The sequence below is a fragment of the Natator depressus genome, chromosome 1 (assembly GCF_965152275.1).
Source record: "Natator depressus isolate rNatDep1 chromosome 1, rNatDep2.hap1, whole genome shotgun sequence".
Classification (NCBI taxonomy): domain Eukaryota; kingdom Metazoa; phylum Chordata; order Testudines; family Cheloniidae; genus Natator; species Natator depressus.
Genome location: NC_134234.1, coordinates 24,335,613 through 24,361,829, shown reverse-complemented (window position 1 = coordinate 24,361,829; position 26,217 = coordinate 24,335,613). Strand labels below are relative to the sequence as shown.

Genomic DNA, 26,217 nt, shown 5'->3' with positions numbered 1-26,217 from the left:
TGTATTTCACACATGAGATCGATCATGCCTGCTGCACCCACCACAAACCTAATCTCAACCCAGTGTGGAGGGGGGCCCCTGGAGTGGTTGATGGGGGCAGGGCTGGAAAGCAAGCCTCCTGCACATTCACCAGGCAGCAGTGGCTCCTGTCTTATGGGACTGGGCCTGACTCTCCACGCTGACCTGGTGACAAGCATAGCAGTGCCTTTCAAGTTTGGCCTTGCTGCCCCTAGGTCGTGAAGGAGGGGCAGCTGGGCCAAATTTGAGTGAGTGGCATTGCAACATCGCTCAGTGAATCACAGCACAGGAGCTGGGCCCAGCCCTACGGGACAGGAGTCGCCACTGCTAGGCGAGTGAAGAACAGGCTAGTTCTCCAGCACCATGTGAAAAGTCATGTCAGATACCTCCTTTTGTAATTGGACAATATACCTATGGGCCGCTGGACCAGGGTGGGTGTGGGGGGTCAACAATGGAACTAATTGTGGGCTTAAAATTTAGCACGTTTGTTCTTTTTTCCCCGGATTGGGATTTTAGATTGTAAAATGTTCAGAGCAGCACCTAGCACAGTAGGGTCCCCAATTCAGCTGGGGCCTCTAGACACTGCTTTAGTATAAATAAAATAATAATAATAATAATAATAACTGATTGGGATTGTGCCAGAAGATCTGATGTACTGGAAAACATGAAGATATCTGGAAATGGATGAAAAACCAAGTTCACTATATGGGAACCTTCCAGGAGGTGCGGGTTTGTGTTTGTTTTGGCTGCAGTCCTCTGGTGAGGAGCCCTCCCAATCCTTGTAAACTCCTGTCCGGCCTTCTGCCTTGCACAGGTTTTAATTCCAAAGGAGGCAGCAAAACAGATCCAGGAGCCATTACCTAGTATATTTAAAAGCTTGTTAAAAGGTGGAAGTATTGATTGAGCTGGGCAGGTTTCTTAAACAGATCCTAACTCTCTTTAAATGTGTTAAGTACTGAAGTCTTTCATGAGTCACAGGTTTGGGTTTGATGCTCATTCCTGAAATTTAGTCAGTTCATTGTTTTGACCTTTCACCACGTGGATACAGAATCCCCTGAATAGAATGTGTCTGAGCAGAATGACCAAGTTGGCCAACTTTCAAATTTGATGTATTTATTTAACCAGTCAGGTTTCCTTACAAAAGTTTTCTTCATAAAGTTGAACATTCTTTCTAACAGAAAAGGATCACATTAATTTTCTGAATGAGTAACTTGTCTCTTGTGAAGGGACAGATGGGTTAACTTGTCCTCAGAACCCAGCCCACTACAGATGTGGAATGCCTCCCTCTCTCGTTAAACCGTAATCTGCTTCCATTTACACTTCTGCTCCTCACTGCTTCTCTATTGGCGTCTTCATCAGGGAGAGGGGCGGTTACTGTCCCTAGGATAAGGTAAAGAGAATGCATCAGGTTGGTGTGTGGAAGAGGAAACCCTGCAGAGATGGGACTGAAGAAAAGGAAACCCCACATTAGGGAGGTTATGAAGAGCGGAAGGCTGTTATGGTAGCCAGGAATCCCGTGGGAGCCCTGGCCACACCCTCTCATCATCAGCCATGTGGACTGCAAGAAGGAGAGACAGGCACTGTTATTTCAGCTGCACACCACTGGAGATCCACGTAGGGTGAAGTGATGCTTTTGCAGGCAGCTAAGCTAGCTTCAGGGTTGCTCTGCACTTGCAGTGCAAGGGATAATCTAGGCTATCTACATGTGAGGCCTAAAACCAGTGATTTGTGTCCTTTAACACTGTTACCAGACAAAAATTCTATAGGGTCGACTGACAGTTAGATGCTCCTTTCCAATTCCACATATCCCATTAACTTTCAGACCTACTACCAAATATAGGAAGATTCAGTTTTGAGTAACTCACAGAAGCCATAATCCTGAAAGGTTTTGAGTGTTCACAACTCCCAGAGATTTCAGCAGGAGCTGTGGCTACTACACGATCAGGTAGCTGTATGATATTAATAAGACCGCTTTGCTGACAGAATGTCAGTTTGCCAATTCCACTCAAGATTTCATTTCCATGGTAGCATCTTGGCTTGTAGTGGATTTCTCGATTCCTTACATAAAAACATAAGAATGGCCATACTGGGTCAGACCAAAGGTCCATCTAGCTCAGTGTCCTGTCTTCTGACAGTGGCCAATGCCAGGTGATTCAGAGGGAATGAACAGAACAGGTAATCATCAAGTGATCAATCCCCTGTCGCCCATTCTCTGCTTCTGGCAAACAGAGGCTAGGGACACCATCCCTGCCCATTCTGGCTAATAGCCATTGATGGACCTATCCTCCATGAACTTATCTAGTTATTTTTGAATGCTTGGTTTCTCCATAAATCCGGAAACACAGAAGATGATGCATACGGTTCCTATTACATAGGCACCCTCTGTGGCACACCAACCACAAAGGGCTGAATCAACTAGCTTTGAGGTCAGTGGAAAGAATCTTATAGACTGTGGTCACTTCCTGGGAGCCTCCAAGTATTACAGTATGTTATAATAGATACATACACACACAAAATATAGGGTGAAAGAGGGATAACTGAAAATGAGGATGCACAGATTCTATTGCTTCATTGAGATGGAGACCAACAGGATCATGAGATGTTTAAAAGAGGACCTGTTCTCTCCACCCTTTATATATATATATATATATATATATATATATATATATATATACTGCTTATACTGATTAGTGTCTCTTAAGAGGGTTTTTAAATATTAATAATAGATACACAGCAAAAACGTTTGAAGATTCATCATGTTTTTGTCTATGGCAATGACTAAACTTTGTGCTGTTTCCTAACAGGTCAGTTGACTCTCAAAACGCAACATGTTCAAGATTCTAAAATGGGATTCGTAATCAATGCCATATATTCTATGGCGTACGGTCTTCACAACATGCAGATGTCACTATGCCCAGGCTATGCGGGTCTCTGTGATGCCATGAAGCCTATAGATGGTCAAAAACTCCTGGATTCTCTCATGAAGACTAACTTCACTGGGGTTTCTGGGGAGGTGATCTTGTTCGATGAGAATGGAGACTCACCAGGAAGGTACTGTGAATATTTATCAGAAAGCGCAATGCCAGATATGCTGCTTTGTTATTTACTCATGATTTTAATCATGACCATAGAGGGCATCCCCAACAAGATGCTCACTCACCAAGGGAAGGGCTCCAGGTTGACTGTGCTCTTTACTCAGTGCGGGAATGTGGTTGCCAAGAAGTCCTGCCTCACTGAGTGTACACTGAGTAAAGCATGGCTCTCCATGTGCAAACTAATGTATCATATAGAGGAGGAAAGGTTCTAAAGACCTCGTTACTTAAAAACATAGACCTGGGTTCTGTGATCTTTCAGCCCAGTGATAGACACATTATTAAATCCAGCTCTAGTTATAAAGATTGGGCAACATTTTCTTTTCAGGTATGAAGAAGAAGCCTTTTTAGCAAGGTCTACCTCTATTTCCTAGCTTCTGCTTTGTCTTCTAGCTGGACTGGTCCCTAGTTCTTTCAGGACTCCAGCAACTGTAGTTAGCAATAGTAGGAGAAAGAATCAGAACTCATCCCCACCTCTTCCCTGTCTTAAATATCTGCATTAGGGTTGCCAACTTTCTAATTCCAGAAAACTGAACATCCTTACCCCGCCCACTGCCCTGCCCTTTCCCTCAGGCCCTGCCCCGCACCTTCCCAACGCCCCACCCCCGCTCACTCCATCCCCCCTCCCTCAGGGACGGGGAGGGATGCAGAGATGGGGGATGGTGATGCATGGGGGTGGGACGGGGAGGGATGCAGTGACAGGGGGATGGGAGTGCAGGGGGTAGGACGGGGAGGGATGCAGTGAGAGGCATGGGGGTGCAGTGAGGGGGATGGGTGCCCGGGGGGGTTGGGACAGGGAGGGATGCAGTGACAGGGGGATCTAAATTGGTGTTACAGTTGTTACTGTTGTGCCTCAGTGCCCTCGTGTTCAAATAAATAACACAAATACACTTCATGCCCCAGAGAGCTCAAGATTTTGACAATACACAACAAATGCTCGATCCTGCAAGATGCTGGGCATTCTAGGCTGGAACTAGCAAAGCCCTTAAGCATATGCTTAACTTAAAGCACACAGGTAGGCTCATGGAGGATTTAAATCCATTTGTTTAGGAGAGCGAGAAGGAGAACACTTGGAGAAAACAAAGTAACATGTAAGGAATTGTCTTTCATAAGAAGAAAATTATTAGCTGGTCAATATTATGGAAACTCTAAAGAAGGAATTGAAACCCAAGTAAAGAGGGCATTAGTGTTCACACTGGACTATAGCAACAGGGTAACTGCAGTCACCACCTTCACCATGCCAATTCGTATGTTCTGAAACTGAGTTTGCAATAAGTATTTTGCCTGTGGATTGGACAATGCTGGAAACTTACATTAGCGTCTGGTCCCTGGCTCCCGAAAGCACCTTACAGTCCCCACAGCATTATCTCAAGCTAGTTTCAATGTAGCAGTAGCTACTGAACAACCAAGGTAGGTAAAGGACTTCATAGCACTAGGAATTTCTGCCAGTCCTATTCTGAGAACAGGACTTCTGCGAGATATAGAAGGAAAAGGGCAATAGTTCACTATATTTTATTAGGAGTTCCCTTCCATTTTTCCCAATGTGATGTTTGCACAGAGTTCTTTTGTAACGACTTCAGGTTTCATTGTCTTTGGCTCCAGAAGACTGTGAAATATTGGCATTAAAGTTTGTCCTTCTGAATGGTGATCCTCATAAAACAGTATTATAAGGAGTGTTGCATTATTCTAAGGAAGCTAAGTATGGATCCCATAGGTACTTCTGGGACAGCTATTTTTTTAAATCCCCAAAAGGTCGTCTTTTGCCACTTATCCCAGTGCCAGGCTGTACCATCATCAGGCAACATTCTGAGTGGAACATTTAATTGTGGGGGAGTGGCTTTGATTAGCTGTGATAACGTGTCCATGAATCTCTCTGAAAGACCTATTTGTTTTGGGGTCTTTCCATTTCTACAGGTGATCCCCCTTTCTAGTTGAGCTCCTTCATCATTGTGTATGTGTCTTACATAGTCATACAATGACACATTGTGTAAGTGTCATTCAAACCAACCTAGCATTTCTTCTTGCTTAATTTAAGGTTTGTTTTGTTGCCACACTGCACAAGATTAGACAATCTTTTGTTGAAGTGGTGATCATTTTTTGCCCAAAAGAGCAAGGAAAATAAATATGACCCAGACCCACTAAAACAGTGGTTCTCAAAGCCAGTCCACCGCTTTTCAGGGAAAGCCCCTGGTGCGCCGGACCGGTTTGTTTACCTGCCGCGTCCGCAGGTTAGGCCGATTACGGCTCCTTTGGCCTGCGCCGCTTCCCGCAGCTCCCATTGGCCTGGAGCAGCAAACCGCGGCCAGTGGGAGCCATGATCGGCCGAACCTGTGGACGCGGCAGGTAAACAAAACGGTCCAGCGCACCAGGGGCTTTCCCTGAACAAGCAGCGAACCGGCTTTGAGAACCACTGCACTAAAATACAACTCTTCTTCCTGGCTGTGTGGTGGATTAATTGTTTCTTCTGGGCTATAATGTTAAACCAGCTTCTGATATCACTCAATAACACTTAATCTTACCATTAGCTTTTACTTTCTTTCTCGGTGGCACAGGACTTGATATGGTGCTTATAGCTCTGCCACTGACCGACTGTGTGACCTTGGTCAAGTCTCTTCATCTCCCAGCCGCAGTTTCTCCATCTGTAAAACAGGCATAATGATATCTTCCTTTAAAATACTTTGAGATCTGTGGATGAAAAATGCTGCGTAAATGTTTTGTTTATGATGTAATTGTTATGCTTTTGGGGGCACACTGGGAGCTATATCAGTGTGAGGTACTATATCCCCACTGAGTCCCTGTGTGTTAAGCACTTCATCAAAACATTTTTATCTTGCTTAATAGACCTTTAAACTAATGCAGGTGACTCACCAACCTGTGCATACAGGGAACTCCCATGTTACTCTTTGAGTAATATCTGTCCTTTTGTAAACATGACAGAGTGGCTTGGCTTTGTGGCCCCATTTTTTGCCCACTGTCTGCAGCAATTTTAATTATCAATTTAAGCACTTAATAGTCACTAATTTTTTTATAAATGCTTGCAGTGACTATGTTGCACTCAACTTCACTATCTATTTTGAAATTAATTGAGCATTTGCTTTCATAGTCATGCACTGATGTCTTGTGCAATCTTCTTCTGTACAATTAAGATACTCAGTAAGGGAGAGGTTGTTAGCATAACCTTAAAAAACCGCACTACTCTCCAAGTATGTTGTTGCCACTAACTGAACCCTAAAATTACTAGGCTAGCAGGAGGGATGATTCAGTGATTAGGGTGCTATTCAGGGACTTAAAAGGCTTGGGTTCAAGTCTCAGCTATCCCAAAGGCTTCCTGTGTGACCTTGGGAAAGCCGCTTTGTGCCTCAGTTCATCTTTAAAAGGGGCTAACAGTACTTCCCTACTTCACCTGGGTGTTGTGAGGACACATACACTGAAGACTGTCAATCACTCAGACAGTACAATAATGGGAACCATAGAAGAACCCCAGATAGAGCTCACAGAGATTAGAGAACAACATTTTTCCTTTTTTATTGTTTCATTTAGTGCGGTGGTTCTCAAAGCCAGTCCGACGCTTCTTCAGGGAAAGCCCATGTCGCGCCGGACCGGTTTGTTTACCTGCTGCGTCCTCAGGTTCAGCCGATCGCAGCTCCCACTGGCCGCGGTTCGCTGCTCCAGGCCAATGGGGTCTGCGGGAAGGGCGGCCAGCATGTCCCTTGGCCTGCGCCGCTGGAGTGGCGAACCGCGGCCAGTGGGAGCCGCGATCAGCCAAACCTGTGGATGCGGCAGGTAAACAAACCAGTCCGACGAGCCAGGGGCTTTCCCTGAACAAGCGGCAGACCGGCTTTGAGAACCACTGAGTTAGTGCATTTGGCAGTACTTTGTGTCTAGTCAGTTTCACTGTTTCCCCTGCTTTGTGTCAGTCAGTTTCTCCCATACTCTATAGGGATCTTTCACACAGCAACAGGGGAGAGAAAAACTTTGTTTTAAAAATTATAGGATAATATGCTTATATAATTACAACAATAGGCAGGGGAGACTCAGTGGTCCATGTAGCACTAGAAAATACTTTTAACTTTTTTTTAATTAATTAGATTTTGATTTGATAGTGCTCCTTTAAATCGAAAAGATTTAGTGACTGTATCCTAAACTCAACTGTTTGTTCATTTTGTGTTTCGCAAGGTATGAGATTATGAATTTTAAGCAAATGGGGAAGGATTACTTTGACTATATCAATGTTGGAAGTTGGGACAATGGTGAATTGAAGATGGATGACGATGAAATATGGTCAAAGAAAAATACTGTCATCAGATCTGTCTGCAGTGAACCATGTGAAAAAGGCCAAATAAAGGTAAATAGGGTGCTTTTTTATTGTATTGATGTATTATTTGCATAGTCGTGAAATGTTACCCAGAATGTTTGTCAAAATTTTCAACCATAAGAACCTAAAGTTAAGACCTTAAACCAGTTTTGGCACCTTAATAAAAAGTGCAAAAAGTTGTTTATGTGATTACTGCTTCTTGCTACTCTTTTCATAATTGTCTCATTCTTTTCTTGTGCTCCCCTATTGTCTGTCTGTATCCATCTGTTGCCTCCTGTTTTATACTTAGATTGTAAATTCTTTGGGCAGGAACCATCCTTTTGTTCTGTGTTTTTGTACAGTGCCTAGCACAATGGGGTCTCAATCCCTGACTGGGGCCTAAAGGACCAGCCCAAAGAAAATAAACTCATAATAATTATCGTCGTTTAGGTGCTAAAATCTGGATTTAGGAATATAACTTTTAGTCACGCAATTTTGAAATTTCTAGCCTTAGCTCTTAAGAGCCCTTAATTTCTTCTTATTAACAATAATACAGTAAACACAGGAAAAATCTTTCATTTATTATTAATAATATGTTTAAAGGAGAATCTCATGAAAAGGTAAGTAACTTGCTGGATTTGCTAAAATCACAACTTTGTTTTGCTTTTGTTCCTTTTTTCATTAGCGGTCTGCAGTTTGCAAGTTGTGTTAGTCTATAATTAAGGGGGCAAAGGGACTCCCCCGAATGAGAAGATGCAATGGCACAATTTGACATCTGTTTGAAAAGAGAATCATAGAATCATAGAATATCAGGGTTGGAAGGGACCCCAGAAGGTCATCTAGTCCAACCCCCTGCTCGAAGCAGGACCAATTCCCAGTTAAATCATCCCAGCCAGGGCTTTGTCAAGCCTGACCTTAAAAACCTCTAAGGAAGGAGATTCTACCACCTCCCTAGGTAACGCATTCCAGTGTTTCACCACCCTCTTAGTGAAAAAGTTTTTCCTAATATCCAATCTAAACCTCCCCCATTGCAACTTGAGACCATTACTCCTCGTTCTGTCATCTGCTACCATTGAGAACAGTCTAGAGCCATCCTCTTTGGAACCCCCTTTCAGGTAGTTGAAAGCAGCTATCAAATCCCCCCTCATTCTTCTCTTCTGCAGACTAAACAATCCCAGCTCCCTCAGCCTCTCCTCATAAGTCATGTGCTCTAGACCCCTAATCATTTTTGTTGCCCTTCGCTGGACTCTCTCCAATTTATCCACATCCTTCTTGTAGTGTGGGGCCCAAAACTGGACACAGTACTCCAGATGAGGCCTCACCAGTGTTGAATAGAGGGGAACGATCACGTCCCTCGATCTGCTCGCTGTGCCCCTACTTATACATCCCAAAATGCCATTGGCCTTCTTGGCAACAAGGGCACACTGCTGACTCATATCCAGCTTCTCGTCCACTGTCACCGCTAGGTCCTTTTCCGCAGAACTGCTGCCTAGCCATTCGGTCCCTAGTCTGTAGCGGTGCATTGGATTCTTCCATCCTAAGTGTAGGACCCTGCACTTATCCTTATTGAACCTCATCAGATTTCTTTTGGCCCAATCCTCCAAGAGCACAGGAACGTGGACATGATTCTGCTCTCAGTGAAAGTGATGCGAATCAGGAGTAACTCACCGAAGCAAAAAGAGATAGCAATGTGTGATCCGAATCAGGCCATGGTCTGCAATAACAATAAGTGTTCATAGGGGTTAAACTTAGTAATCTAGCTTCAAAACAAGCAATACGTGTGGCAAACAGCGTCACTGTACTAGAGATAGGCCCAGGACACAAGTTTTGGAGCTGGGTCTAAACCTTCTGAAATTTCAGGCATGTTTGGATCCAGGATTTGGTTAGTGCCAGATTCTACTCTTCACTGTGGATCCTAATTCAGGAAAGCACTTAAGAATGTGTTTAAAGTTAAATGTTCTGCATCAGGACCCATATCTGTAATCCTCTTTCTTTTTACATTTGATTGTTGAGTATAAATCCCAAATTTTCTTTCATGGACAAAAGCCCATGTGCTAAAACAGGGGATGAGGCCTGGCTCCATTGAATGAAGTCAACAGAAGTTTTACCATTGACTTCAGTGGAGTCAGGATTTCACCCAGGGAATCTAGATCACACAAAGCAACAGTGTCCCATTATACAGCAGCATCCAGCATGTCCCTTCCTGTATGGCCTTATGCAAACCAAATACAGTACAACCCAGAACACCTGAAATATTCTGGAGACATCAAAACTCTTTGAATAATCACTAGAATGACCAGCAGGAGAGTGGCCTGGGGAAAATAACTGCAGTTGAAAAAAGGAGATTTAGTTAAATAGGGTTGGATAAATTGCGGGAGGGGTTACAGTGCAATCAACTGCAACTGACAGCAGTTGGATGTTAAAAACCAACTTTCCACGCAAACTTCCTGATGGCTGGACTTTACAAAAACTAGACAAGCCATTTACAACACACACTTTGCTTCTCTACAAAAGAAAAAGGACACTAAACTATCTAAACTACTACATGCCACAAGAGGCCACAACAGTGGTTCCCTTCACCCACCCAGCAATATTATCAATCTATCCAACTATACTCTTAGCCCAGCAGAAGAATCTGTCCTATCTCGGGGCCTCTCCTTCTGCCCCTCCACCCCCACGAACATGATACAGTTCTGTGGTGACCTAGAATCCTATTTTCGACGTCTCCGACTCAAGGAATATTTCCAACACACCTCTGAACAACATCCTAATCCACAGAGACCTTCCTACCAAGACTACAAAAAGAAGGATTCTGGGTGGACTCCTCCTGAAGGTCGAAACAACAGATTGGACTTCTACATAGAGTGCTTCCGCCGACGTGCACAGGCTGAAATTGTGGAAAAGCAGCATCACTTGCCCCATAACCTCAGCCGTGCAGAACACAATGCCATCCACAGCCTCAGAAACAACTTTGACATCATAATCAAAAGGCTGACAAAGGAGGTGCTGTCGTCATCATGAATAGGTCAGAATATGAACAAGAGGCTGCTAGGCAGCTCTCCAACACCACTTTCTACGAGCCATTACCCTCTGATCCCACTGAGGGTTACCAAAAGAAACTACAGCATTTGCTCAAGAAACTCCCTGAAAAAGCACAAGAACAAATCCGCACACACACCCCCCTGGAACCCCAACCTGGGGCATTCTATCTGCTACCCAAGATCCATAAACCTGGAAATCCTGGACGTCCCATCATCTCAGGCATTGGCACCCTGACAGCAGGATTGTCTGGCTATGTAGACTCCCTCCTCAGGTCCTACGCTACCATCACTCCCAGCTATCTTCGAGACACCACTGACTTCCTGAGGAAACTACAATCCATTGGTGATCTTCCAGAAAACACCATCCTGGCCACTATGGATGTAGAAGCCCTGTACACCAACATTCCACAAAAAGATGGACTATAAGCCGTCAGGAACACTATCCCCGATAATGTCACGGCAAACCTGGTGGCTGAACTTTGTGACTTTGTCCTCACCCATAACTATTTCACATTTGGGGACAATGTATGCCTTCAAATCAGCGGCACTGCTTGGGTACCCGCATGGCCCCACAGTATGCCAACATTTTTATGGCTGACTTAGAACAACGCTTCCTCAGCTCTCGTCCCCTAATGCCCCTACTCTACTTGTGCTACATTGATGACATCTTCATCATCTGGACCCATGGAAAAGAAGCCCTTGAGGAATTCCACCATGATTTCAACAATTTCCATCCCACCATCAACCTCAGCCTGGACCAGTCCACACAAGAGAGCCACTTCCTGGACACTACGGTGCTAATAAGCGATGGTCACATAAACACCACCCTATACCGGAAACCTAGTGACCGCTATTCCTACCTACATGCCTCCAGCTTTCACCCAGACCACACCACACGATCCATCATCTACAGCCAAGCTCTACGAGACAACCGCATTTGCTCCAACCCCTCAGACAGAGACAAACATCTACAAGATCTCTATCAAGCATTCTTACAACTACAATACCCACCTGCTGGAGTGAAGAAACAAGTTGACAGAGCCAGAAGAGTACCCAGAAGTCACCTACTACAGGACAGGCCCAACAAAGATAATAACAGAACGCCACTAGCTGTCACCTTCAGCCCCCAACTAAAACCTCTCCAATGCATCATCAAGGATCTACAACCTATCCTGAAGGACGACCCATCACTCTCCTGAAGGACGACCCATCACTTGGAAGACAGGCCAGTCCTTGCCTACAGACAGCCCCCCAACCTGAAGCAAATACTCACCAGCAACCACACACCACACAACAGAACCACTAACCCAGGAACCTATCCTTGCAACAAAGCCCGTTGCCAACTGTGTCCACATATCTATTCAGGGGACACCATCATAGGGCCTAATCACATCAGCCACACTATCAGAGGCTCGTTCACCTGCACATCTACCAATGTGATATATGCCATCATGTGCCAGCAATGCCCCTCTGCCATGTACATTGGTCAAACTGGACAGTCTCTATGTAAAAGAATAAATGGACACAAATCAGATGTCAAGAATTATAACATTCATAAACCAGTCGGAGAACACTTCAGTCTCTCTGGTCACTCTATTTCAGACCTAAAGGTCACAATATTAGAACAAAAAGACTTCAAAAACAGACTCCAAGGAGAGACTGCTGAATTGGAATTAATTTGCAAACTGGATACAATTAACTTAGGCTTGAATAGAGACTGGGAGTGGATGTGTCATTACACAAAGTAAAACTATTTCCCCATGTTTATTTCCCCCACCCCCGACTGCTCCTCGGACGTTCCTGTTAACTGCTGGAAATGGCCCACCTAGATTATCACTACAAAAGGTTTTCTCCCCCTGCCCCCGCTCTCCTGCTGGTAATAGCTCACCTTACCTGATCACTCTGGTTACAGTGTGTATGGTAACACCCATTGTTTCATGTTCTCTGTGTATATAAAATCTCCCCACTGTATTTTCCATGGCATGCATCCGATGAAGTGAGCTGTAGCTCACGAAAGCTTATGCTCAAATAAATTGGTTAGTCTCTAAGGTGCCACTAGTACTCCTTTTCTTTTTGCGAATACAGACTAACACGGCTGCTACTCTAAAAAGAAATGCACAGTGAAGCAGCTGAAAAGTCCATTTAAAAAACACATCCAACAGGGGTTTTGATCCTGAGGTTTGCGAAGAGATTCTTACTCATTCCTGTGGGAGTTGTGGGTATTCCTAACCCTTCACAATCAAAGGAAATTTTTTGGAAATCTTCCCATCTGTTTTCTCATTTACTTATTTCTTCAGGTGATTTTGCCCTTTAAGAATCTAATGTCAACAATCACCTCTTTTTGCAAGCTCGCTCAAAGCCATTGAAGGAGATTTATTTCCCAGGTTTCTGCGCTATACAACAGCCTTTCAGGACTTTGGTTGACTGTGCTCCTTTGCATTTGATTAAAATCCCAATCCGTGACGTTTGCTTGTGAAACCATGTTCTGAACTGATCCCTACAAAGGCGAGACAAGTCAGCCGAATGCTGTAGTTGGTAGCGCTTGTTTAAAAATGGATAGAATGTGATGAACACCGACACAGAGAATACTTCATCGCAAAGAGGAAAGGCCTTCTTGTTGCCCTTGGCAGATCACCAGGGATCACAGATGTGTTCAGTGCCCAAGAGAAGATACATGGGGATTTGGGGAAACTCACATTTGAATTGCCACGGTGCAGTAGGATGTAACATGTTGAATGGAAAGAGGTGAAAATCAGTGCTGAATGTTAAAATGGACACACATTACATTCTCCATATTAAATGTTAATTTAAAACGTAGCTGATCTGAATCGGTTTGGAAAAGGGACATAAAACCTGAATTTTCTCAGACTGATCACAAACTGATGAAAACTGAGCCCTATCCCAGCCCAATCCTTAGGGAAGCAAAGCTGGTTTCCCACTTTTTCATGCTACATTTGGACTAGAACTGGGTGAATTTCTGTATCTACAGTGAACAATATTATTCCCCCTTTTCTGTGTGTAAATGATCACGGAAGAGATTTAGATCTTTACAACTTTGTTTGCTTGACAAACGATTTATCTGACCCTATTTCAGCCTATAAGATGGTTGCAAATTATCCTCAGTGATTGTTTCTCCCGATGCCCATGAGTCACAGTTCATGCTGTGTGAATGATCATCCAGTTCTAATCAGAAGGATTTATAATGGTAAGAATAATATTAGCAAAAGGGGCTTCCTCAAAAGAACGGGCTCATCTCTATTAGAAACAGTGAGTAAAAAAGGGACTTTGAAAATCAAATAAGGAACCTCAGCAGCATTAAAGAAGATCGATTAAAAAAACAAATCTAATTGCACTGTTAAATATTCATCTCAGGTGATCCGTAAAGGAGAAGTCAGCTGCTGCTGGACCTGTACACCTTGTAAGGAGAACGAGTTTGTCTCTGATGAATACACATGCAAGGCGTGCCAGCTGGGCTCCTGGCCCACCTATGACCTTACAGGTAACTGACTTATTGTTGTGTTTAAAACCCAGCAAAAGTCGATGGAAATGTTCATACCCTTTATACATGAGTTGGGGACATATATGCACTACAAAACTAAATATTAGGGGTGTTTAGATTTTGTTTAGCCTGCAGTTTGGGTCCAAGTTTGAACTGAGGCTGGCACCTGTATTCATGCTTCAAGTATGAATCTTTGTCACAAACCAGAGGAAAATTCATCGGATGAGCTATTCCCAAAGTTCTGAGCCGCTGGATCTAGAAAAGAGGCTTATTCTAGTTTTAGATCCAAACTGAGCCAAAACCATTGGGGCAGGTTCAGATATGAACTTTCCGAAAATGGGCAGGAGATAAGTTGTTGTTTAGAAGTTGAGTGGGGTCCAGTTTTAGGTGCCTCTGTTTTTCTCCAAAACAGGCGCAAAATAATTCTCTGAAACACCAGTGTTTTCCATCCAAATTCTAGCCAGTTGAGAGACCCTCTGGACAACTTCCTGTGCAGATTACTCCTCCCAAAAACACAACTAATCCAAGAAGCGTCAAAATTTGTAATAGCCTCGGGTACACCAGGCAGTCTAAGGTAAAACACTGGAATGTTGTCTTCCTGGCTCTGGATAATGTGCCTCTGTGTTTCCGTGCAAGGAAGTCTGCAGAATATCTGTTAGCAGATTTTGAGACCATTGGTGTGTGGCCTCAACACTGGTACTGCCCGGGTTTTCTCTTAGCTTCCTAATGATAGCGCTAGTATTCAAATATTTTTATTACATTAACACCTACAAATGCCAGCCATGGATTAGGTTCTCATTAGCTGGGCTGTGTGCAAACAAGAAGCAAAAGGCAGTCCCTACCCCAAAGAGTTTGGAATCTTGGTTCATGACAAGATGGACAAAACAAATGGGTGGGGTGTGGAGAAGGGAGAATGAGATGATAATGGAGAGAGAGAGAGAGAGTGTGTGCGCGCGCACTGAAGAGCCAGCCAGAATTTGGCATTTAGGATATAGAGGTGATATTGATGTTGTTAGACTAAATATTTCTCTTGCCGTGTAGGAAAGCTATAGTATTCTAATGTGTGCACCACTGAGGTATCTATTTACCATATACACAATTTTAAAGAAAGTAGCTTTTTTTTACCATTTTCATGCTTACTGCTTCATATCAATACACGCACTGCTACATTTTTATAGATCATTCTTCTGCTTGATTAATTCCATTTAATGTCCTCACTGTTGCTGAAACTGACAGGTGTACATATAAAAGTACCTGTGGGTTTCTGTGACAAACAGTGTGATCTGACCCCTGTTCTTTAGCGCTGTATTAAAAACCAGCTTCTGAAAAATGCTTTTCCGGGGGATCTGTAGAGTGGATGGAGCAATAATGTTTTATAATCATATCTAAGGTCGCCAGCATTTATAGCTTGTAAAGAAAATGCATTTCAGTCTAGCCTTGTTTTTAACATAACCTTTTGGGTGGGGGAGGAGAGAGAGAGAGAGAATATTTTGTATTCTGGCAGAAAATTTCCTTCAGTTTTACAAAGCACACACTAGTCTCCTTGAAATGCCCTTATGTTTGCTATTGCAGCAACCTTTGCCTCCTCACTGCAAGATAAAGCTGTGTCATAGGTAATAATGACAGCTTCACAAAGCTTCATTCATAAAAAGCTGATTGGAAAAAGTCTTTCTTCCACTATCTCCTTCAGATGAGAGGCTCGATGCTGTGCCTTCCTGGAAATATATCAACTCCACACCTGAAAAGGATGGCATCTCACTGTTTGCCACACCTGTAGCATCTCATTATTTGCCAGGTATTGGAGCACTGATAAAATCTCCCCTGGCTCATTCGACAAAATGTGGCTCCATCTTTCCTCTGCTCAATGGCCAGGATTGGTTTTATGCCACAGACTTGATTAAATGTAATGGGGAGGAGCTGGGAGGTTGCCAGTGGGGAGAAATTGAGCTTGGTGTATCTCTTTACTCATATGTTTGTAGGACATCAGAACACAAATGTGTTTTAAGAAGGAAGGCAGAACAAATGGTGGAAAACTATTGTCAGAAATAGAAAATGAGGATTAAGACTTGAAGGAAAAGTTTAAAGCCCAAATGTATTGACGGGAAGGGGAAGAATTTCTGTTCATAAAAGCAGTCACTGGAAAGTACCTCTGACACCATCTAAGAGTAAACACCAGAGGCCAGGAAAACAGTGATATGTGGCCAAAATTTTAACTAGGGGATCCCTCAGAACTTTTCAGCCATATATGCAACATTCCCTGGGTAAAATACTTATCCCCTTAGACAATTCATGCTTTCCCTTCCCAAAACCCATCAGTTCCATATTCTTCCCACTCCCAAATCCATCTATCTTTCCATCTCCTCCCCGCTGATGTCTCATGAACGCCTGCACCCCTTCCTCCCCAGTACCTCCTCTTGGGGGCTCCTTTGCATGGCAGCTGTGGTGGTGGTGGTTTTTCCTGTGGTAATAATAGTGGCTAGCAGGATGCCCTGAAGTCTCTGATAGTAGGGTGGTTGATTGGGTGATAATGGGACTATGCTGGTAGTGGTCTGGGTTGGATGATGGGCAGACCTGGCTTCTTAATTGGCAGGTGTCCTCTGATTGCTGGAGGTCTCCCCGCAGTTGGTGTATAGGGTTAGGGAAACAGGTGCCCCTTGGCTGGTGTGTGGGGAAAGAAAGCTCTGGGCTCCATTCCATTGGGGCCAGGCAGGAAGGCACTGGTGGGGGAGAAAGAAGTCTGGGTGCTCTGACTACAGGACTTCCACTCTACATCAGAAGCTTTGCCCCACCTTCTCTTGCCCAGCCCTAGTGCAGCTGGAGGTTGAGAAGACTGTGTGGAGCATCTCCTGTGCTCATTTAGAGGCACTAGTGGGTGACTCAAGAAGGGAGCTTGAGATATCTTAAAAGAGACTGACTTTCGGAAAGCTTTGAGCACTCACCCTCTGAAAGTCAGGCCCTTTTAAAATGTCTCAAACTGGGCATCTAACAATGGAAGCACCCAAAATCACTAGTCACGTTTGGAAAATGTAGACCTCATTGAAGAAAAGGAAGAGCTAAGTAAGCAGTTCCACAGGAAAGACAGAGATGGATACTTTTCAAATTTGCAGTAGGACTCTTCATTAAATGTTATATGAATAGCATCCATGGTTATTCAGGGTGGCTCTCTTCCCCCATATAAAGGTTTATGAGACTATTACAGCCTTTAAGCTAACACAGCTGAGTCTTTCAGCTCAATCAATAATAGCTCATGGGTTTAGATCCAGAGGTCCCTCATTTAATGACCCACCCAAGGGTATTGTCTGCATTAACTCTACAGTGGCGGAAGGAGAGAATCCAAATATTTTCAGACAGAAACAAGGGGATTCTCTTAACAGGCCGGATCCAAACCCCAGTAAAATGAATGGGAGTCCTTCCAGGGACTGCAGTGGAATTTGGATCAGAAACAATATCCCACTGGTTCCCCAGATGATCACATTGTTTTTGAGGGCACAGCCTTCTATGTCCAAAAAGGAAGAGTGGGCTCAGGAATAAAGTTTCATATTCGTGTTGTTTGAAATTCCAGTGCTGCCTTGGTGTATCTTGGAGATAGCCTATTCCAGCTGACTCCTCTTTTTTTGTTTCCTTTTCCTTAATGGCTGATTTCAAACCTTTTTTGGGGGGTGGGGTGGGGGAATAAGTCACACTTTGTGTGACTTGTGACACTGCACAAGAGTGATAGCAACAAAGTTTTAGCAGCAGCTACTTTGGGGGCAGAAACAGAGGGTAGATACTATTAATATCAGCAACATTTTGTTCTTCTTCCTAATGTATTCTGCATGTGCTGGCTATTTGATTGTCTTAGCTGGCTTCAGATGAGATTAGGAGGGAAGATATTTCACAGTTCATTGAAATGTTTTCATTTTCTTTTTTCTTTCTTTGTTTGGACGGCTGTTTGTACACAAAGACTGAATATCAGAAATAGATTTCTTTTTTCATCACAGTTATAAGAAATGTTTTCATTTGATGCGGCAAAATAAAGCAAGGACATTATTACAAGTGTGGTCCAGTCTTGTGGTCTGATGGTCATATTGGACAGATGTAGCCAGATTATGGCCCTGTTCTGAGCCCCTAGCTGTCAGGGACTAGGTTTGCGTATGGAGACTGCATTCTAACCCTGGAGAGGCAGGGACTGGGAAAATCTGCTTCACCCTTAGGCAGCCCATTTGATTACCATTTGCAGTAGCAGTGAAAGACTGCAAAGGGTGTTGCATTCATTCCTCTTTGTCTGGGGGCAGGTGAGTAGGAGCCCGGGATACTTCATGAAAACTGGGCTTGGAGTTAATAGTGTGGATAAAAAACAGGAAGAGCCCAACCCCAGAAAACCAGTTAACAGGCATTTGCAGTGCACTTTCCATAGAAAGAGCTTGACAATTCCATGCTGTATTCCATACAAAGCATTCTGTCAGTGAGAGCCCAGGATCAAAACTGATCTAGTTTTGTAAGTACTGAACAAGATGACTCCTTCCTTTGTTCTATGTACAGTTGCTCTCTCTCTCTCTTGCTCTCTCACTGAGAAGATCAACAGAAAGTGACCAGTTCCCAGGAAGCAATCACTGCTCAGTCTTGGTTTCTGGCACAGTTTGTATGACAGCTTATGAAAAGCACAGACCAGGGTTGAGTTACGTTGGCAAGTCTCTACGGATGCTTTGAGATGCTGATTGCCTGCTCCTGCCAGGTGCTGAGCACCCTCAACTCCTACCGAAATAACTGGGAGATGATATGCAAAGCACCTGGTAGGATCAGACCCTAGCTGCTAAAATCATGCATGCACACACATACACAAGAACTGTGTCACAACTGTAGCTCTCCGTTATGCTTCTTATGGCATCATAAGTAAAAATAAAGACACTGCAGTCAGGAATTAGCTGACAGTTCTGGTGATAATGCGCAAGGCAGAACAGGATCTGCTCATGTCTCATATTGACTCTGCCACTATAATGACATTAAAAACTTGCTTTTGTCTGTAATTTGAACAGCTGTAACTCAGACACACAAGGATCAGGTACAGGGAGAGTGCAATTTTACACAATTGCTTTTATGGCTCCAAACACTCTGCGGTATAGAACATTTATTGCTTTCATCATAACTTATTGTTTTCTTCTTTCTTTGCAAAATTAGATTTGCATAAATTATGTTTTTGCCAGGCTTTGCGGGAAGAAAGAATGAGTGAAGGGATGAATCAAGGCGTAGAGCAGTTATATTGTGGTCTGGGATCATTGGATGGAGAGGGTTTTTTTCTCCCCTTTCCGGTTGAGGAGAGCTGCTGTGTCTTAGTTGTTCAAGATAGTTTGTATTTAGTGAGGAGAGATTGTAGTGAAGGTGTTGGCCTTGAACTCAGAAGATCTGGGTTTAATTCCTGGCTTTGCGGAGTGATTTTCACTGGAATTGATCCAAAAGTCATTAAAGTCAATGACGGTTTTTCCACTGACTTCAGTGAGCTTTGGGAAAGGCTCTTAAATCTCTGTGCCTGAGTTTTCCATCTGTAAAATGAGGTTAACAACATTTTGTTTCTCTCACCCTTAGTCTACGTCCACACTGCCCTACAGTTCGGACTATGGGGTGTGAATAACAGTGTGCACCAAAATGCTCTGCTGTAACTCCCCCGTGTGGATCCTGCAGGTGCAAACTAAAAGATTCCTAGTTTGCGATAATGTAATCCTATTTGAAGAGGGCGCCTGCAGCATCCACACTGGGGGAGTTCAGAGCAGCACATTGGCACGCACTGCTATTAACACCCCCACAGTCCAAACTGTGGGACAATGCAGATAAACCCTTAGTTTATCTTATTCATTTAGATTATAACGTCATCAGAGTAGGTCTATGTATTCATACATTGCCTAGCATGATAGGGCCTCTAGGGTTTCAAAGGAATCCAGAGAAATAAATAAAATAAACAACATGATCATGATCAGATCCCAAGGGTGAATACTACCCTTTTCTCACTGCTGAAGAAATTGTTCAGCGATACAGAAGGTCACAAATGAATGTAATTTGTAACACTGTAGAGAGGGTGCTCCAGATAAAGTCATCTATATTTTTCACAAAATGTAGCTGTTTCCAGTCAACATGTGAGCTTGCCTGTAATTTGTAGTTTTCATATCTCAGAGACTGAGAGACATTTTTATGGGATAGAAGATCCTGCATATCAGAGTACTGTGCCCACAACTTAGTGTATATAAATTTTGCAGTGTGTTGGTGCGAACATCTTTTTCCCTTACAAGTCAAAGAGCAATAGAGGGGAAATTCTTGTCTATCAACATATCAATTTATTTCTGAGGTGCTCATCCCCTTGGCTTGTAGGCAGCTAAATTTCTAGCTTCAGATATACTCATGCAGCTTTATTCCACCTTTGTACCACCCATCATCCAATCCTAGGGTGAGCCTGGGGCCAGTTTGCTCTCTGCACAACATAGTGCACCCTCCAGACAGCGCTAAACTGCCCCAGCTGCTAAAAGCCTTTCCACCAACCTGAGATTGTCCCCAATGCACCCTAGGGGGCAGGCGAGAGGGCTGTTGTATCTATACCACCTGGGAATGCCCTTATGGCTGAGGATTCCCCAGCCAACCAATCAAGCAAGCTTTCCAGATGTTTTGCCCTGCCAATGAGGTGCAAGTAGGTGGAAGGTGTGTCCAGGCATATGTCTGGTGGAGCAGAATTGGGCTCCTTTATGTATAATGCATTTTTCAGTATTGACATTAGTTTAGTCTTGGCCACTAAATCTGGCATAGTGTTCAAAATCTTTTTTCCTTTTCCTTCTTTTACTTTATGTAATGCTTTCCTTCAAAATGCCATCCTCAGAAACAATTATCTGCAAATGTGTGCATACGATAACCCTACTGATCATCATTTCATAAACAACATTCAGCCTTTAAACTTAATTGAGGAATAAATCATTGGATATAGTTTAGCATCCTCCAAATAAAATGAAGGAGAATAAATAGCCTGAGTTTTCATCTCTTTGTGGGAATTTTATTAAGGGAATCTAAAAAAGAGTAATAAACCTTGAAAGGCATGAAATAGGCTGGAACTGATGATAAGTGCATGCCCATGAGTCACCTCTGTTGAAAAGTTAGGAGTCATCCTAAAACGAGTCCTTGTTTCTTTGTGCTGTGTATAAAGGCCAGTTGCCAGAAAAAGATCATTTTCTAATGTTTTTTGCTCCAGAAGTCTACAGGCAGCATTGTGAATATAAAATACCAAAGTGGTCCCAGCAAACATTAATTAAGTGATCCTTTGGTAAAATGGAAGCTGGACGTATGGGTCATTGAGGTCCTTTAGTCTTATAATATATTGGGAAATGGTGGAATACACATGCAGGTGCTATCTTAAGAAAGCATTAGTGTGATTACATATCACAAATCAGCTCTCCCGCCAGTTTTACACTGGTGTAACTTCATTGACTTCAGTGGAATGACTCCTGATTTAGGCCAATGTCAGTGAAATTAGAATCAGCCCCCTAATCTTCTTCAGGATAAATAAGATGCATATTCTCATTAAAGTGAATGGGAGTCACACAGGTAACTTTTATTAATGTTAATGAGAATGATTCATAAAAATCCAAATGTCTTTGTTACACTAAGAAATGGTGATAACTTCATTATTGCCATGAAAAGCTTTTCATGCTAAGACTGCTACAATATGAATGTCATATCAGTCTGCATATAGTAACTAAGGGCCAAATTGTGTAACACCAGTATGCCAGTAAATGTGTTCCTCTGTCTTCTTAGCTGCACTGATGTCAAAGGCTAAATGACCCACATCCTTATGGTATTTCCATGGTGAAACAGATCATTCTGCCTAGCACCTTTGCCATGCACCCCATTGATTTTTTTTGACATATTGTGGATAATTGTATTTTCAGCGACACTCATGTTTGAGTGCGTGATACAGAAACAGTGGAAAGAGACTAATTAGACTTAATATAAAAGGGGTTATTTTTCTTGGAATGAATTCTGCCTTTAATAACATAAGTGATATGGTCAGGAAACAGCCTAGGAAAGACATTAATATCTCCTGAAAATAAAGGAAAGAGACAAAGAGGCATTTTTTAGTGATATGAGTACAAGGCTCAGAAATAGAACCTTCTAAATTCTAGTCCAAATTCTTACATTTAGGGCTTGTCTACATGGGGTCAGCCAGGAAAGTTAATCCAAAATGACTCAAAGTGAATAAATTCCAAAATGAATTAAACTAAACTGAATTAAGTCCACTTTAATTCTGAATGAAAGTGTCTGCACAGGGGTTTAATGCATCTTAAAACACTTGGTTAAGCTCGATTTATTTTCCTGAGTGTCCCCATGTAGACAAGCCCTTACTCCCAATTGACAAGCCACTGTGAAGTCCAAATTTGCTACTTAGCCTGGGTTCCCCAGTGCCTGGGTGCCCAACGTGAGATGTCTTTAGCTTGATTTTCAGAAGTGGGAGCACCATCGGATCCCATCGCTGAAAATATGAATTGTGGGTGATCAGCATTCCTGGAAGTCAGGCCCAAAGTGTCTCCAGGTGAGTAGCTATTGTCCATTAAACCCAGTGGAGCTGTCAGTTTGTACCCACTGAAGGTCAGGCCTGATATATTTTTTACAACTGACCTAATCAAATAGGAACAAAACTATGGGGAATATATTTTTCTCTGTGAAAAATAATATATTTAAAACATACACTTCTTCTGTAATTTCAAACATGATGTTAGTAAATTTGCTGTAACTTGTTTAGAGAGGGTTCCAACACAATAAAGAATGATGAGAAGACAATATATGAAAAAGGTATCTAAATTATGGTTTAATTGTATTCAAGAAGATAATAGTTAGGATTTTGAAATATAGACTCCTGCCACCATCACCAATATTTTAGGAAGGGTTCAAGCTTTTAAAAAATACATGTTTCCCAGCGGCTGGTCTTCCTATTCCCAAATGTTCCTTTGCTGTTAGAGGACTTTGGTCCCATAGATGTCTCCTGGCTTCTTTCCTTTCAGGAAGTCCTGACTCCTGCTCACAGTTTCAGTGGCTCCTGTTTCCTCTCCTCCTCCTTGTTAAGTAGCAGCAGCCCACAGTGGCTGGCTCCTCCTCCTTATTTCCATCTGCTTCCAGAGGTATCCAGGCTTTCTAGTGCAAACAAGGAGATGGATGGATAGAAACATTAAAGAGATGCCAGCAGCAAGTTACCTGCTAGCTCTTACTTCAGTTGAGTGAACTGGACTCAAAGGAATTAAAATTTCATTGGCTTAAAATGGCAAGTTTCCCATAACACCAGCAATTAAAGTGCTTCGTTATATCCAAGGCCCTTCACAGACACACACACACAGAGAACCTACATTACAGGAGCCTAACTGGGGGCTGTGTGGGCCAATGGGCCAAAATATTGCAGAGAGTAGAATATTCAGAGAAAAGGAAAAATGCATTGTCCAATGCAGAGATCCAGCTAAGAATAAAGCAGAACGGGAGCAATGCAGAAATGCAGAAGATTTACATAGAGGCAGAGAGACAAAGGCAGATGAATTGGTGATTCTGCCATTTAAAAATCTGCCTTTTTCTTTCAGTTCCCACTCCCATCCCCACTCACACAGTGGGTTTTTATATTGGAGCCACCAGTGTCTTAAAAAAAAAAAAAGACTACAAAATAGTAGGCAAGATCCGTGACTGGTATAAATTGGCATAACTCCATTGATTTCATTGGCCTAACGCCAGTTTATGCTTACTGGGGATCTGGCCCAATATTATGTTATCAGTGTGTATACTATGTGTCACCCCAAAAGAGAACAAAGTGCCCCATTAACTAATATACAAACACTATGTAGGGATCACTTTCCTCACCACTGACAATTTATCAATCTCTGGATTGAAACATGGCAGGTGTATGTTTCTGTAGGCAGAATGCAGTTAACTGAGTTAGAATTTGGACAGAGTTAACACTCTACTCTTATCAAAAATGCCATGGGGGCAGGTAGTGACTACAAATGGTCACGTCCTCTATTTTACACATCATTCAACAAGGGCATTTGGACAAAGCATCACTATCATGTGTGTGACCTTGGAATCATATGCTTATAGGGCCTGATCCAAAGCCCATTGAATTGACGTCAGTGGAAAGACTCTTAATTGATGTCAGTGGGCTTTGGATCAGGTCCTGGGTTCCTGCAGCTGCTTGGCTAAATGCCCCTTCATGATTCTCCAACTGTAAAGGGCCATTGTAAAGACTCATGATCTGAGATAAACACAGATTTTCTCCCATACAAATAATGGTGCAAATGGACAATAGATTTAATTACTGACAAAAGTTCTTTCTTAGTAATAAAAACAATTTTCTCTGCAGAGTTCTTTTTTTCCTGCAGATATGTACCTCCCTTCTTATTTATTTATTTATTTTGTCCATCTCATTCTCAATCTGTAAACACTTAGCACCTCTGTTTAGAACAAATGGTGTTTGAAAGCCAGGGGGGACCTCAGATTGGCACAGAGACAAGTGCCCTATCCAGGTGCCACGTCACATTCTCGAGCACTGAAACAATCTTCCTTAGGCAATGGTTTTGCTATGTTGACATTCCCAGAAAGGAACCTTCCATAATAAGAGCAGAGCCCTTGAAAACTCAGTGAGAGATGTCACCTATATAAGGGACATTCAGTGTGGGGAGCAGTATGGGCCTGATCCAAAACACATTGAAGTCAATGGGAGTTTTTCCATTAACTTCAATGGTCTTTGGATCAAATCCTAAAAGAACGTAGGTAAATAAACACATAGATTGTGTAAGATATAAACAATATAAACAAGATATAAGCTCACTGTGCAGCCGCTCCGGCCTGGCCTGCTCCTCCTCACCCTGCAAAGACAGAGGTGTCACTTCCTGGGTCCAGCCATATACAAAGTGTTTCCATATCCTCCCCTATTAGCTAAGAAAATGAACTGAGTCATCTCTTCCAGCCTGGAGAGTCATAGGTCAGCAACATGGGGGCTGATGAGACCAGTAGTTAGTTTCCTGCTTAGGAAATATTTAATTCACTGTGGCATTGATTGTTAAAGTTATAGCTGTGGGAAAATGGAATGACGTGTTAATGCGAGATTACAGGGCATCCATTAGTGCCTCTCTGTCAAGTTTGTGTTTTCCTTAAGCACCTTTCACCATGGTAGCTAAGTGCATTTTGAACTGTAAGCCATCATTATTATGGAAGTAACAGAACAAAAATTGCATGTCTTTATTTTGATTAAATATTATTAGCATTGGTATTAGTGATACATTGACAGAAGTATATGTTATTAATAGCTAATCAAACAGTGTGGTCTGAAAAATGATGATTTACAAAATAATCAGTGTTTGAACTATGTAGGCACGGAGCAGGTGTAAAAGGCCTGAAAGCCATCTAGTATGTGGGCTGCTCCTCCACGGCACAGGCACTGTTGCCAAGCTCAAGCCTTCAGAAATCCCAAATCAATCTGCAGAAAATCAAGAGATTGGCTTAAAAATCATGCTGTGGTTTTAATAAATAAATAAATATTGGGGTTCTTTCCATTTTCCTTCTGGTTTGTGAGTCTTTAGGATTAATTCATTTCACGTGTTCAAGCTTTTCTCTGTAACCATGAGGGTTATAAACGTACTTTTTTTTAAGTGAAAGCTCAGGTTCCCACATAATCTATGGATTCCAGTAACTGAGGCTTAAAGAAAAATACCACATGTTGTGAGGTTTGCGAGAGTCGGTACCACTGGCTCTGTGAAGGAAACCTCAGACTTCCCCAGCTAATCTTCCCTTAAGGGGGCTGCGGTTTCCCTTGTGGGACTGACTGGGGATTTGGCCACAAGATAAACAAGATCCCTTGGGATTCTCAGAGGCAGGTGCATCTATTCAGAGACCCCTGTGCAATGCCAATCAGCCCTTATCACAACAAAGCTCTAATGGAGCTGGGTTGCCAAGGGCTCCACACCTGGCTGCTCCCCTGGGAACAGTCCATCACCCCAGAAGAAGTTCCACATTGCAGAGGATGAAACCAGCCAAATCAAGGCTGACAATAGAGACAGCACTAACATAGGCCTTGTCTCCTTCTTGGGGGAGAGAGATAGTTCAGTGGTTTGAGTGTTGGCCTGTAAACCCCCGGTTATGAGTTCAATCCTTGATGGGGCCATCTAGGGCAAAAATTGGGGATTAGTCCTGCTTTGAGCAGGGGATTGGACTAGATGACCTCCTGAGGTCCCTTCCAACCCTGATATTCTATTCCATGAGAAAATTTGTCTATAGCAGTTTAGAGCT

General features: G+C 42.9%; 1 protein-coding gene across 3 annotated transcripts in view; it reads left to right on the top strand.

Annotated features, from left to right (window-relative positions):
- GRM5 (glutamate metabotropic receptor 5) overlaps window positions 1-26,217 on the top strand; it is a 327,032-nt gene that overhangs the window by 264,919 nt on the left and 35,896 nt on the right. For all 3 annotated transcript variants that reach the window (XM_074956402.1, XM_074956392.1, XM_074956409.1), the window contains exons 5-7: window positions 2,823-3,069; window positions 7,287-7,455; window positions 13,818-13,944. In XM_074956402.1, coding sequence (XP_074812503.1) covers window positions 2,823-3,069; window positions 7,287-7,455; window positions 13,818-13,944 — 543 coding nt within the window. The remainder of the gene's footprint in view (window positions 1-2,822; window positions 3,070-7,286; window positions 7,456-13,817; window positions 13,945-26,217) is intronic.